The 14842-nt window shown below is 43.2% G+C and overlaps 1 protein-coding gene across 2 annotated transcripts in view; it reads left to right on the top strand.

Annotated features, from left to right (window-relative positions):
• plce1 (phospholipase C, epsilon 1) overlaps positions 1-14842 on the top strand; it is a 368859-nt gene that overhangs the window by 272289 nt on the left and 81728 nt on the right. The window contains exons 6-9 of one of the 2 annotated variants that reach the window (XM_078566021.1): positions 309-567; positions 4694-4902; positions 8665-8709; positions 12221-12902. In XM_078566021.1, coding sequence (XP_078422147.1) covers positions 309-567; positions 4694-4902; positions 8665-8709; positions 12221-12902 — 1195 coding nt within the window. The remainder of the gene's footprint in view (positions 1-308; positions 568-4693; positions 4903-8664; positions 8710-12220; positions 12903-14842) is intronic. The other variant, XM_078566023.1, reaches the window with a different exon arrangement.

Genomic DNA, 14842 nt, shown 5'->3' with positions numbered 1-14842 from the left:
TATGATTACTTTAAGTTTGTTTACCAGCTTCTCAAACCAGGTGCTTTCATTTAATCTGCATTTTAAAAAAATCCAATGCTCACCCTGAAAATTATACTCCTAAAACATATGAATCATAAAATTAAGATAATTGTAACACGACTCTGAATTATTAGTTTCAACTTCCAGCATTAATTCATAGTTGTGACAATAACTTTCTAGAGAAATAAATGTTCGGACCTTTATGCTCACCAACATTTTGGAGCTTACCATCGATGGAAGGTGCTTTTCGTATCACCTGATACAGCTTGGAAGTCTTTCTATTTCAGGTCCAGGAAGGTTCTGAAGATGTGGCAATTTATGGACCAATCTGATATTGAAACTATGAGAAGCCTGAAAGATGCTATGGCACAGCACGAATCGTCGTCTGAATATCGGAAAGTCGTAAGCCGTGCTCTGAACATCCCTGGCTGTAAAGTGGTCCCCTTCTGCGGAGTGTTCCTGAAGGAGTTGTGTGATGCCCTGGATGGCGCTGCCACTTTGATGAAATTTCACTCACGCTGTGATTCTCAGGAAGACACCATTGAGGTAAGCATTCTGTGCATTGTTAATGAAAGCAAATGGTGTGTACTGGTCAGTTTCCTTCACGTAACTGCAGGATTTGTCCTGATGGGTGCTGGAGGCAAATTAAATTTGTAATGAAAAGAATTCCTCACACATTTTGTGATGCATGGGACTGATTTCATTTTCCTACCCAAAGCAACCAACAGTGATGATAAATCCGAGTTGAGAATAAAGAGTTTCTGAGCTGTTGATGAATAAACTATGAAAAGGAACGTGTTTGTGTTCTATTGTTTAATTTTTGCTGCTTTTGCATGCAAAATATTATTTTAAAAATCAGCATTTTCCATTTTGTTTAATGAGGGAAGAGTATTCATGTATCTTCACTTCCCGGAACAATTAGAGCTTCTTGGAAAACATAGCCACCCAATTAAGTTAATTAACCAAGGACATTTGGGTGTTAGCAGCTATAAGGGGCAGAATTTTCCTGATCTTGGTGGTATCGCAAGTTCAGAGCCATTTCTAGGTCCCAACCCCACTGCAGGTCAGTGTCTGCTGAATTTTGCTTCTGTGATACCCGCCCAATAACGGAAGCTAGAAGTAGTGGGCCCTTTTTAAAGGGTGTAGATCTGGTTTTAGAATTCAAGCATCCAGAGGGGATTAGCCCTGAGGGAACAGGCTATCAGGGTAGTGACATGGCAGGACAGTCCCAAGGCTGGCCAGTGCTCCCTGGAGGTGACGATAGAGGTGGTCTGAGCCACGCTGACCATATTGTTTCCAGAGAGCAGCAGGAAAAGGCCTGCCAGCAAAAACAAAGGAGACATGGCTAGAGGTCGCCAGAGAGGTCAGCAGCCGCAGTGTGATTAACAGGACTTAGGCCCCATCCAAGAAGTGCTTTAATGATCCTCTACTTCCTGGCAAGGTGAGTATGAACCAAAACCAAGCTGTCAGCCATGAGTATCTTATAGAGATGGCACATCGCTGAGCAGGACAGCCTCATGGCAGGAGATTATTGCCCATTGTCAACCCTTACCTGAGGGAAGGGAGCAAAGCAATGTTAGTTTGAGAGATAGTAATTAAGCTCTAGGCAAATGCAATGACAGGAGCATCACTTCTGATATTGGATTAAGATGGGCAAAAGGGAAGATTCAGCGTGGGACCTCTCCATCTTCACATTGCAGGAGAAATAAACACACAATGCCTGTAAGAAGAGTCGTTCAGGGGGTGGAGGGACCAACCTGACAATCTTGATGCTCATGGAAGAGGAGGCCATGTACACAGCGGGTGTTAGTGAAACAGCAATGGGAGATGTGTGGCCATCGAGCCTTCCTGAGGAAGTCTGGTCCCTTGCGGTGACAAAGAAGGAGTCCATTCATGACAAGAGCACTGCAATGTCTCAGGCATATGAACGCAAGAGCTCCTCCATTGAAAGAATGGCCACCCTCAGGGACAGTCATAGGCAGCAGTCCGCTGGGTGCAGGAGCAGCCGACTCTCCTGAACAGATTGTATGATGCCACTGCCCAATGGATCCCCATCTGAAGCCAGCTGCTGCATTCCTCTTATTCAGACACATGATAAGCCTCATGCCCCTATGCCTGAGGCTGTCCTGGCACAAATGCAGCTGGTGCAGCCTGTCGTGGTGCCATTATGCACCCAGCAACCCTGAGGAAGGATGTCATGGGCATCTCAGCCACCAGGGTATCTCAAACAGCTGCCTCCACATCTGCTCCAGCCACAGGGGGAGCACCATGCAGGAGCTCTTGCAGGAGGGCAGAGAGAGGTGTTAGCATGACAAGGGGTTCATCTGGATACACATTATGAAGCTTTTGTTAAATTCATGCACTTTAATTTGAGTAAAATGGCTGGGTTCAAAAAGTCATATTTGTCATGTTGTTTGTTGTGGGGGATATTGATACTGTCACTAGGCCCTGACTATGTGTGAGGTCTGACAATGCCATGTGGCTATGTGCCCCTGTAGATGACTCATGCATCATGAGTGCTAAACCCTATGAGAAGTGGATATGTCCTTGTACTCGATCTGGAGAGGGGCTGCTATGTATAAGCTGGCAGTCCGATTTAGAGTCTTCCATTGGGGAATCTGCCATACTCAGGAGAAGGGTTCCTGGATCAGGGCATCCCTGGCTTTGCTGCCATCAAGGTCAATATATCTCCTCATGAATCTGATCTCTGGGTTGCTTTGGCATGCCTCCAGTTGATCCTCCTTGAAATCCTCCTCCTCTGATGATGCAGTGCATTCTTCCTTGTCGACCTCCTCCAGTTCCACTCCTCTCTGGACAGCCATGTTGTACAAAGTGCAGCAGACTACATTAATATTAAGGAAACCTTTGAGGGGATGTACTGCAGGTTCACCCCACCCCTGACTGGTCAAGGCACTGGCATCTTCAGCAGACCAATGGCCTGCTCAATGATGGCCCTTATGTTGACATGGCTACATTGCTCCTATGCCTCAGTTGAGGGGTTTCACATAGGGGTCAGTCGCCATCTCTTCACTGGTTACCCCTTGTCTGCCAGGAGGCATCCCAGAGGCAGAACAATGGGATGAACAGCTGCAGCACCTGTGACTGCCTCAGAATGAATGAGCCATGACAGCTGCCAGGAAACCTTGTGCAAACCTGAAGTAAGTGTTTACAATGGACGCACACCACCTGAACATGTATTGAGTGGAAACCCTTCTTGTGGATGAATGCTCCGGCCTGAGACGATGGAGCTTTGTTGGCAACATCTGTGCAGTTGATCACACTCTGCACCTGAGGGAATCCTGCTATTGCGGCAAAACCCACAGCCCTCTGTTCTTGACTGGCAACATCTGTGTGGAAGGCAACAAAGTCAGATGCCCTCAAAAAAAATGCATCCATCACCTGAGATTTGCAGCTGTGGGATTATGAGTATCTACAGAAGCCAGCTGCTGACTCCTGAAAAGAGCCTGAAGCTAGAAAGCTCAAGGTCATTGTCAGCTTGACAGCTACTGGCATAAGGTATCCCCCTGAGCTTTGAGGCATTAGGTTGTCCTCCAGCAGTACGCATAACTTAGCCAACATCTGCCTCCAAAATGCTGCTGCTCTAACATGCTCAGGAAGCTGGTCTTCCGGTGGTACACTCAATTCCATGACTATCACCTCCTGGCCCCTCCTGCCCCTCGAGTATCTGAATCTGTGGGCACCATTTGAGTGCCTCTGTGACTGAGGGTGCTGCTTCTCCCCACTGTGCCAAACTCACCTCTGAGCAGGTAGCCCCCATTATCAGAGACAGTGTCAGGGACTAAGACCTCAGCTGCCAAACTTCCCCCACACCTTTGTGAAAGACATTAAGACACTCCCTCTCCGTCACCAATCTCAATCATGCAACTCTTCTTCAAGAACAACAGTTTAATGGATGTGCATGAGCTTCTGTTTAATGATTCCTCCTTTTAGATATACTTTTAAATATCTGCTACTTCAGGCAAGGGCTTCCACTGTGCCTCATCTGTTTGGACGAGGGGCTGACGCAGAGTGGAGCTTGGACAACTGTGGTAAAATAATAATTCCTTATTTGACTATTTCGCAAATGCCTCGATCCTTACCGAGCATAATGACCCGTCTGCCACTCCTGGGCAGGTGGCCATCCTTTCTCAGAAGCCACCTCCAGAAAAATTACACGGAGGCAGCTATAAGATTGGGCAACTGGCATATCGAGCATGGATTTGCCAGCTTGCCCATCCTCTAACCAGTCTCTGCCACCTTCTAGCCCAAGTTTTCAGGAGGAAAGATAAGGGAGATATTACTGGAATGGTAGTTTTAATTTTTATTTACCATATCTTTTTGCTCCTTACATGTGGTAATAAACAGTATGGCTAACCGGTTAATTCCAAATAAGACTGGTAACCTGTAACTTTCTTAAGCTATGTGTGGCTAATAGGATTCCACTGAACTCTCATGGCAAATTTTATAAAACATGGAATGTAAACTGTTTACAGGCAGCAGCACATTGGCTAAATACTTGGGGTCCAGGCTTTAACCTCCGCCGATGGGGAGATTGCTAAATGAATTTGGTTTTTATCTGCCATCCAGTCCTTCTCAGGTGTCACTTCCAGGTTTACTTTGGACTTGACACTGGGGTTATCAGCAGTAGACACTCACTAAGGGATTTTCCCAGTTTGTTGCAGACTATAATGGCCAGGACCATTTCTTTCAACGGCTTGGAAAAGATGGACTCAACAACACTGAGAAAGAATCCACAGTAAACAACATTCTCCAGACTATTCGAAGCTGTAACAGAAGCCTAGAGTGTGACGAAGGAGAAGAAGGTACCAGTGATAGTTGCACTTCACGGAAGAACTCGTTCAAAGACAGAGGCAAATATCAGTAAGTATTGGAAAGATTTCCTAATGACATCTATTACAATGTATGAAATACTCCTGCTTAGCTCAATGAGACAACTAGAACAAACAACTTCCCTACCCAACAACAGATAAAAGTTTGATGTAGCAAATCATGTTACTTATAGTACTGGTATCTCATTTGCTCAGTAAATTTTCATTGGCTGTTGGACCTCACAAAGCTCTGCAAAGATTTTCGGGCTGAGCCACCTCACCATTCTGCCATTCCATCCCAGTTTGCCATCACTCCTGGCAACCTTTATTGCCACTCCCTTTCGCTCTCCTATTGCTCCTAGTAGTGTAGGAAATGCACCAATGTCACACCCTTGATCAAAGACTTGGAATGGGAATCATTAGCAAAGGAGGAACAGACTGGTGGGAATTAACAGGAACAAATACCTGGTGCCCTTTGGCAATGGCAAAACATGAGGCACCCATCAACACAAACTACAAAGACCATTTGTTCTCCCCAAGACAATCCCACAATGGAACAAGCTGCCAAAGGAAATAGTCACAGCCCCATCACTTGAAATTTTCCTTTTAAAAGTTTTCATTATCAGCACTACCATTCCAGCAGGTCATGCCTGGTTTGGCTAGCGCCATCCATATAAATGTTGGCACAATAGGGATATTAGTCTGTGATGCTGACAGAACTAAAGCAGAAGTTTTGTAGAGCCAGGAAAAAAAAACATCCTGAGTTAGGGTTGGGGAACTTGGTCTTTGGGTTTGGGTATAGGGACATGTTAATGCTATGTGTAGAGTTACGGTAAATTGATTTTGGGGGGCAGCTTTATTTCATTGAAGTGAGGTTTTTACTTTGAGGAGGGGGTTTTGTACCAATCTACTGTTTTCAGAAATATATTTGCTGCCACAGGAGTTCTGCACGTCTTTTATTTTTTTTGCCATCCTGATTATTTTGGCAACCAGAAGTAATTTTGCCTCTTCGATGGGCTTGTTCCATTTCAGGGGCCTTTACAAAGCTGCAGTACCATAGGGAATATCAAGCCCTCCCTGATTTCTACTGAGTGACCTTCCAGGGATAGGCAGCATGCCATGAGTGAGCTTGCTCTGCATATTTGGTTCCGAGAACTCTGGAAGTTTTTCAAATGGGCTGTTGAAAGTGTGGGGGGACTGCATCTGTCACTCAACCCAATTGGAAAATTTCTGCTAGTGCATGACAATGGAAAAGTTAGTAACATGTGGATATGTTTCAGCTGTAAGCTACCCAGTTTGATATTAAAACTAACGTATTGTATCACAGTTTGTTTCAGGGATAAACTGATGGAGATATTTAAGTCCCTCACTCATTGGGGCTTTTATGTTCACCAGGGCAAATGAATGGAACCTGTTCTAACTGAATGGCACTTCTGTCAGTGCAGCGCTCTCCCAGTACTGCACTGACGTCAGCCTAGGTTTTGAGCATAAGGCTCTGGCATTGGACATGAACCCACAACCTTCAGAGGCAAAAGTTCTCTAACCTGGCACTGGGACAACAACTATGCGAGGAATATACAAACACCCTAGTTTGAGCCAACAATATTCTGGCCCAACTCATCAATTCTGCAACTCATTTATTATTTTGTATGCATTCATACACAGTTGGACTTGCCCAATTGTTATGAAGGCAGCAACCTGCTTAAAATAACAGGATTACTCAAGGTTCAGAATAACATAGTCACCACTGGTGTTAAAATAAGAGCGCTACCTCTGGCATTAGAATAATTGGGTTGCTGCAAGTATTAAACCAATGCAAATTTAGGCTTTCCTGCATCCTTTTTTAAAACCTGAGAACTTGTATCATTTTTTGGAAGTAAGGGGGTTTGATGGGTGAATAAAATCTAGCTTTTAGATTATTGAGCCTGAAATACTTCAAGATTGATAGCTGGAATGAGGAAAGGTTGGACAGACCGGGCTTGTTTGCACTGGAGTTTAGAAGAGTGAGGGGTGGCTTGATTGAAGTATACAAGATCCTGAATGGTCTTGACAAGGTGGATGTGGGTGAGTCCAGAACTAGAGGGCACTGTTTTAAAATTTGGAGTTGCCCTTTTAGGACAGGAATGAGGAGAAATTTTTTTCTCTGAGGGTGGTGGAGCGGGGTCATTGAATATTTTTAAGGAGGTAGATTCTAAGGTTATTGGGGGTAGATGGGAATAAGGAATTCAAAACACAAACAGGTCAGCCATGATCTTATTGAATGGCAGAGCAGGCTTGAGGGGCCGAATGGCCTACTTCTGTACCCATTTCTTAAATTCATAAGTTTTGACACGTCAATGAAGGTCACCCATTCCAACAGAATTCTGCATACTTGATGGTTGAGTTAAATTTGTATATAACTGGGGCATTTTTAATTTCTTAAATCGCAAGCTAATATTGTTGGTCTTTGAGTTGTTTGTATTTGAGTGTTTCTGGTGAAAAGTAACAGCATTTCTCTTGTCTCTTGATGCAGAGCTACAGCTGTGGCTCAGGTAGCACTCTTGCCTCTGAGTCAGTAGGTTGTGGGTTCAATTCCCACTCCTGAGACTTGAGCACATAACCCTAGGCTGGCACTCAGCTCAGTACCAAAGGAATAATGTGGGTGAAACATTAAACTGAAGCCCTGACTACCTTTTCAGCTGGACATAAAAGATCCCTAGACACTATTTTGAAGAAGAGTAGGCAAGTTCTCCATTTTTAAAAATTCATTCATGGGATATGGGCTTTGATGGCTAGGCCAGCATTTATTACCCACCCCTAATTGCCCTTGAGAAGGTGGTAGTGAGCTGCCTTCTTAAACCTCTGGAGTCCCTGTTGAGTAGGTACACCCACAGTGCTGTTGGGGAGGGTGTTCCAGTATTTTGACCCAGCGACAGGGAAGGAACAGCAATACATTTCCAAGTTAGGATGGTGAGTGACTTGGCGGGGAACTTCCAAGTGGTGGTGTTTCCATGTATCTGCTGCCCTTGTCCTTCTAGATGTGGTAGCAGTTGTGAGTTTGGAAGGTGCTGCCTAAGGAGGCTTGGTGAGGCAGTGTATCTTGTGGATTGTACACACAGCTGCCACTGTGTGTCAGTGGTCGAGGGAGTGAATGTTTGTTGGGGGGTACCTGGACAATATTTATCCCTCAACCAACATGAAAAGCAGATGATCTGATCATCGCCTCATTGCTTTTGTGGGAACTTGCTGTGTGCAATTCGGCTGCTACGTTACCTACATTACAACAGTAACACTTCAAAAGTACTTCATTGGTTGTAAAGCACTTTGGGATGTCCCAAGGTCATGAAAGACACTGTATAAATTTAAGTACATGCTTCTTTGCAAAGGAATGAAAAAAATTTAAAAATGTCAGACTGTCACTAAGGATTTACGCAATAAAACAGAAATTTGTTTGGTCCAACAACATGATCACAGACAAAAACTTTGAAAATGAAGATATTGGACTGCAAGGCTATTAGCATTAAACTATTCCGAACAAGCATTATTTCATGTTGCGTATACCTCTGGCCAAATGATTATGAATCATGTGCAGCTGGACAAAAATTGAATCCAGGCATCCGATACTGAGACCAGTGTAAAACATACTTGTCCAAATGCTTGAGAGGCTTTTTTAAAATTCTGATAGTTTTTTGTCTGTTTAGCATTATTTGTTATTTAACGGCCCTTCACCTTGCACTTATTTACCTTCATTGGCTGTCTAACTGACTCTTCTTTCATCAAGATCCTAGTGGTCTCTTTCTGCACCTTATCTTCTCCCATACTTTTATTTCTGAAGCACAACAACAAGAGTGAGGAAAACTTCAGAATCAAATCGAGTGTTGTAAGTTGAACTTCTGCCCTTCCGCATCATCTGCAAACAAAAAAAAACAAACTAACAAATTTGTGTGAAATAGTGTTTTCAGACTTGTTTAACCACCTGCCATGCACTGCCTCATGGATTTGAATTTGTGGTGTTTCCATATCCAAGGGCCGGTTGTACTCATAATGAAGCCTTGATTTTAACCACCCACACCCACTAGATATGGGGATTGAGGGGGTTTAAAATAGCAGTGGAGTATTTAACTCCCCATTCGTATCACATTCCTGCCCACCACCATTTTAATTCCTAGCTTTCAGGCGACAGGAGGCTGTTGCTAAGATTTTGTGGAAACGATCCCTGGCACTGGTAATTGGTGATGGGGTTTCCTGGCCAGAGGAAGAGGAAAATCTGGGGCAGGGAAGGCCCATTTTTTTGTTTCCTCCCTCCGCTGACCACAGTGCCCCCCATGACCCTCTCATCACCACTCACTTCAATGCGGGGGGACCATTCACGGAAAACCCAGTGGCTGCCTCCTACCTCCTGAAATTCTAGCTATGCCAGCTGCCAACTTAGCCATTATAAACGAGATTCATGCAGGAACCTTGCCTACATTGAAATGCAGCCAGGGAGACAAAGTCTTTCCAGCACCAGAGCGGCACTCCCTGCCTGCTCCGAGTCCTGTTGCATGTTGCCCCAAGTTAAGACCAAGGCTTGAAGGCACTCTCAATGACATTCCAACTACACTCAATATTGTTGCTTCTATCTACTTTGGTTTGAGAAGACATTCTGTTGGATTGAGAATTATTGCAGAATACAAGTCAGAGACAGTCAGAATTCCTACATAGGAGACATGCCAGCTTTTAATCGAAATTGGTGAAGTGGTCCCAAAATTAGCACTGATTAAAAAAAACTACTCAATGCACTGGCAGTAATGATCTTTTATCTGTCTCATCTGCCTCAAGCAGATGACAAGTTGGTGTAACTGTTGATCCAGGAGTGGAATGCCCAACTGCAATCGGAAATTGCTGAATCCCAGCAGACAACATTCTCATTGTCATATAAACAGAATATGCACTGGGGCCTTTAGTATGGACAAGGACACAGAAGGGCCTTGGTTCCTGACCCTGGCAGCAGTTTCTATGCTACAAAGGGTATTTTCACACAAATGGGGGTAGAAATTGTTCAAAAGGCTGGCTTGGGTATGATGGCCAAATGGACTTTTCTTGTGCTGTATCAATCTCTCCCCCAAAAAAAAGGCTGAGCAGATTTTCTTTTTTATTTATTTATGGGATGTGGGCGTCACTGGCCTGGCCAGCATTTATTGCCCATCCCTAATTGTCCTTGTTCAGGGGACATTTAAAAATCAACCACATTGCTGTGGGTCTGGAGTCACATGTAAGCCAGATCAGGTAAGGATGGCAGATTTCCTTCCCTAAAGGAAAGGGCATTAGTGAACCAGATGGGTTTTTCTGACAATGGTTTGGCTTTGTGGTCATCATTTGACTTTTAATTGCAGATTTTTATTGAATTCAAATTCCACCATCTGCCATAGTGGGATTTGAACCCTGGTCCCCAGAGCATTACGCCAGGTTGCTGAAAAACCAGTCCAGTGACCATACCACAATGCCACCGTCTCCCCCATGGGCCTATGCTCATTGGAGTTTAGAAGAACAAGAGGTGATCTAACTAAAACACACAAGATTCTGAGGGGGTCTGACAAGATTCATGGGAGAATCTAGAAAGGGACATAGTTTAAAAATAAGGGGTCTCCGATATAAGGTGGAGATGAGAGAAATTTCTTCTCTCAGAGGGTTGTTAGTCTTTGGAATGCTCTTCCACAGAGAGCAGTGGAAGCTGCATCGTGGAATATATTCAAGGCTGAGTTAGATTTTTGATCTGCTAAGGAGTCCTTTGGGAAAGGCAGGAGGGAAGTGGAGATGAGTCTCACTGAATGGCAGAGAAGACTTGAGGGGCTGAATGGTCTACTCCTCCTATTTCTTGTGTTCTTATTAAAAGTCTGTAGATGCTAAGCATATTAGAACTTTGAAAACTGAAATTTTTGTTAGTTCCAAATCCCTTGATGCTTTTACCTATGAAAGGAAAATGGAGTTGAGGTACAGACCAGCCATGATCTAATTGAATAGTGCATCTCCCTCCCTAACAGCACTGTGGGTGTACCTACGCCACAGGGACTGCAGCGGTTCAAGAAGGCAGCTCATCACCACCTTCTCAAGGGCAATTAGGGATGGGCAATAAATGCTGACCGAGCCAGCGACGCCCACATCCCATAAATGAATAAGTAAAAGTAAGGCTGGAGGGATTCATGGCATTCCTGTTTCTAATGTTTCTGTGTTCTAATGTTTATTTTGAAGATAAGAACAAGTGTAAGATGCAATATCCATGACCACTATACGGGGATAATCCCCACAGAGTTCTTCTGGCCTCTTTCCATTAACTGTAGTGATCGGGCAAAACCATGAGAGATGGTGCTAAGGGGTGTTTACGTCAATTCTCCAGATATTCTGCCAATCTTCCCCTTTGAGATTTCAGGTGTACATATTTGGTGGTGGTAACCATAGTACAATTTCTGACTAAAAGGTAGATTTCAAAAGTATATCCCTAAAAGGAAGCCCACAATCAATATTCCAGAGGCTAGTGTGCCTCATCCTCCTGAACGTTTTGCCGACTGATCCCATCACTGGCATTTACAAAGCTGGGAATGCAGGAATCCTGGTGTTGTAAGTTTCCATCTACAGCCCACCCCACCTACACAATTGTCCTTGTTTGAGGCGGGTGGAGGCCGAGCAGCAACTTCCAATGTTGAGCTTGGGCCTAGCATGTCGAGGCCCTGGTCTAATATCTGACCCTACATGTGCACCTCAGATAAAGCCTATGACAGGAGTAAGCTGAAAAGACCAATGATTTATGGACTGTGTGAGTGAAGCCTGGTCCAAAATTGAAAATTGAATTAAAATATTATTCCATGTCATTCTGTTTAGATTAAGAACTTCCAGTTTCAGTATTTTGTCTGATGGATTCAACAGTTTTAAGCAATTGGATCTGTTCAGTCCTGAAAGTGACTTACAATACAAAAGTTGTCGGTTGCTGTAGGTCATTTTGAGAGAATGGTGAGGTTCAGTGTGTTTTCCTGCCATCGCTAGTATTTATAACACAATAAGTAACAAAATAAGCCAGACTGGTTTCAAGTAAAAACTTAACATGCTTCTTTATATTATTGCATTTTTACATTGCGTCCATATATAAACTAATTATGAAACTTGATTGCTGTTTAATAAATAATAACCCTGTGTGGCCTCTGTGTCCTAAAAAATGAATATGGAACAATTGCCAGTGCTGTGTTTTTAGACCCTGTAAGTAGGGCATGAAGTGGTGCTTGTACTGGAAATCCACAGCTCACTGACTCCATTCCCAGTCGCAGGAGCTGGTGAGAGTCTTGATCAAAAGCAGCAAAGGAAACTATAGGGAAAATATTATCATACAACTCTCAATTCTTTTCTCCTTAATTGTGCAGGTTCATTGTTGGAGATCTGTCCGACTCAGAAAGCGATTCCTTTGAGCAAACCAGTGAGTGGGATCTGAGTGCGGCAGAGGATCAGCAAAAGGCATTCTGTCATGAGACAGAACTTATTCCTTGGTATGTGCTGTCCATCAGAGCTGACATCCATCAGTTTCTCCTACAAGGGGCCACTGTCATACATTATGACCAGGAGGCTCACCTTTCAGCACGATGTTTTCTCAAACTGCAACCTGACAACTGTACTCTAACCTGGTCAAAACCACCTACAGCCAGCCCAGCCAACGCCAAGGTAAAAAGCATGGTTTTGGGTAATAGCGTGGACCTTTGTAATAGCAAATTTCAGCTGTATGGGCACATAGCACTAAATGGACTTGTGGAAGGTTTCTTGGACATGTCTGCAGTGAAAGCTGTCTATATGGGACATACAGGAATTGATCTGAATACTGTATGCATACAAAACAAACTGTGCCATATGACGCTGGAGGACAATTGTGTGACACTGCTCTATGGGGTCCATACAACTGATAACCGATTGCTGCACTTTGTGGCCCCCAAGTATACTGCTAAGATGGTGCATGATGGATTACAGGAGTTAATGTCGGCTGTGAGAAAAATGAAGAAGTTTCCTGACCAGAGACTGCAGTGGTTGAGGAAGCAGTACGTCAGCTTATATCAGGTACATGGACAACAATCACCTGTCTCTCATCTTTATAACAATGCCAAATAAAGCAGACTTAGAAATTCCTGTTGGACAAACACTTAGCATATTCATATGACGCTGGTGTTAGCCTGTTTACTTTAAATAATGGATAAAGGAATATCATTCATGAAGCATTTGTTCATTAATATTGTCAAATTCACTTTGCATTCATACATAAACGTTCTAGACTTTAACACTAGGAGTCCAAAATATCTTTCTTTATCAACACGTTTTGACAGGGTGGATTCTGAAAGGATGTTTCTCCTTGTGGTAGAGACTAGAACTAGGGGACACAGTTTGAAAAAATGGTGTCTCCCATTTAAGACGAAGATGAGAACAATGTTTTTCTCTGAGGGTTGCAAACCTTTGGAACTCTCTTCCCCAGAGAGCAGTGGAGGCAGGGTCAATGAATATTTTTAAGCAGAGGTAGATAGATTGTTGACTAGGAAGGGAGTAAGGAGTCAAAGGTTATCGGGGGCAGGGACTGTGGAGTTCAGGTTACAATCAGATCAGCTATGGTCTTATTGAATGGTGGAGTGGGCTCGAGGGGCCGAATAGCCTTACCCTTCTAATTCGTATGTGCATACGTATGTACATTTATTGATTGTGATGCCCCAGCATCAAATGTACAAAAAGAAGTAAAAGAAAATTCTAATCACCAAACAATGTTGAACTTAAATGCATTGTGTTCAATTTTGCACTCTGGCAGAGATTGGTTTTTCAGACTATTCATGGTGATAGAAGGTAAAGAAACTGCTCTGAACAGTGTGATATCTGACTCTTCATAATATCTTTTACATTCCTTTACTTTGAACTTTCAAAAGCTTTTGTATTATGATGTGAAGAGACAAAGTTCTTATAAGAAAAGGGGGATTTGTCCATACAGAAAACTGATAAAGGGTTGGTCATTTTAACATCCGGTGTTGGGCTTTCAACTCACCTTGCGACTAACTGAAAAGAAACTCCTTCACAAACTGAAGTCAGTGGGTGAAAAAAGAACAGATGTGAATTAGTAATGAGCTATGAGGAGAGAATTAAGAGGTAGACAGTGAGGTTACAATTAGGGGAGTTATTGAGTGGAGCAGTTGAGAGACCTATCTCTGCTTTTTCTGGTATACACAAATGTCCGTGACTAATAATAAGTTAAATCCAAAGATGGCCCAAAAAAAGGGAAGATCAATGAACTCTGAGGAAGCAGCAAAGATATTACAAAGAAAGCGCAACTGGGTTTATCAGAAGCAAATTAAATTTGTTACAGTCAAAGGCAAATTACTACACATTAGAACCAAAGTAGGAGCCAGGTGTGCTCAATGGGTGGGTCAGAAGTTGCCAAAGGGGAAGCTGAAAATAAACTAGACATGAAATCAGTTGAGTTCAAATCCTCATGAACTATGGTGTTCTGGTTAGGCCACACTTGGAGTACCAGATAATGTTCGGGTTACTATGGCAACATTAAGGCCCAAGAGGTAGTGCAGAGGGGAGAAACGAAACTGATCTTGATGTTAGAGGAAGAGCTAATGAAAAGTGGCTTCGTACAAGAAGGCTTTTCAAAATGAAACATCATGCAGGGAACTTAGAGTTGTTTAAGATACTAATGGAATAAATAAAGTTTGTCAATCAATGTTGAAAGGATGTATGTATATTTGTAAATTTTTGTTTGCAGTTGTTCCTTCCATTGTAATGATGTAATGAGGGTTAAATCTTTACTGTCGAGGAGAGGATTTTCCCTTTTATAGATAAGCAACGTGAACATTGTCGGTGCTGGCGAATTGAACTCGCCCCATTTTTAACATCTAGCCTTAGCATCAAATACTTCCCATTGTAAATAAAGCTTGCTCTACTCTATCTCAGAAAGGTGTTCAGTGCCGGTCTCACAAGAGCAGCCTTTACAGCATCATTGTGATACATTTTCCATT

This window comes from Cetorhinus maximus, chromosome 20, assembly GCF_964194155.1.
Source record: "Cetorhinus maximus chromosome 20, sCetMax3.hap1.1, whole genome shotgun sequence".
Classification (NCBI taxonomy): domain Eukaryota; kingdom Metazoa; phylum Chordata; class Chondrichthyes; order Lamniformes; family Cetorhinidae; genus Cetorhinus; species Cetorhinus maximus.
The sequence above is the reverse complement of the archived record's forward strand: the minus strand, read 5'-3'. Positions and strand labels throughout refer to the sequence as shown.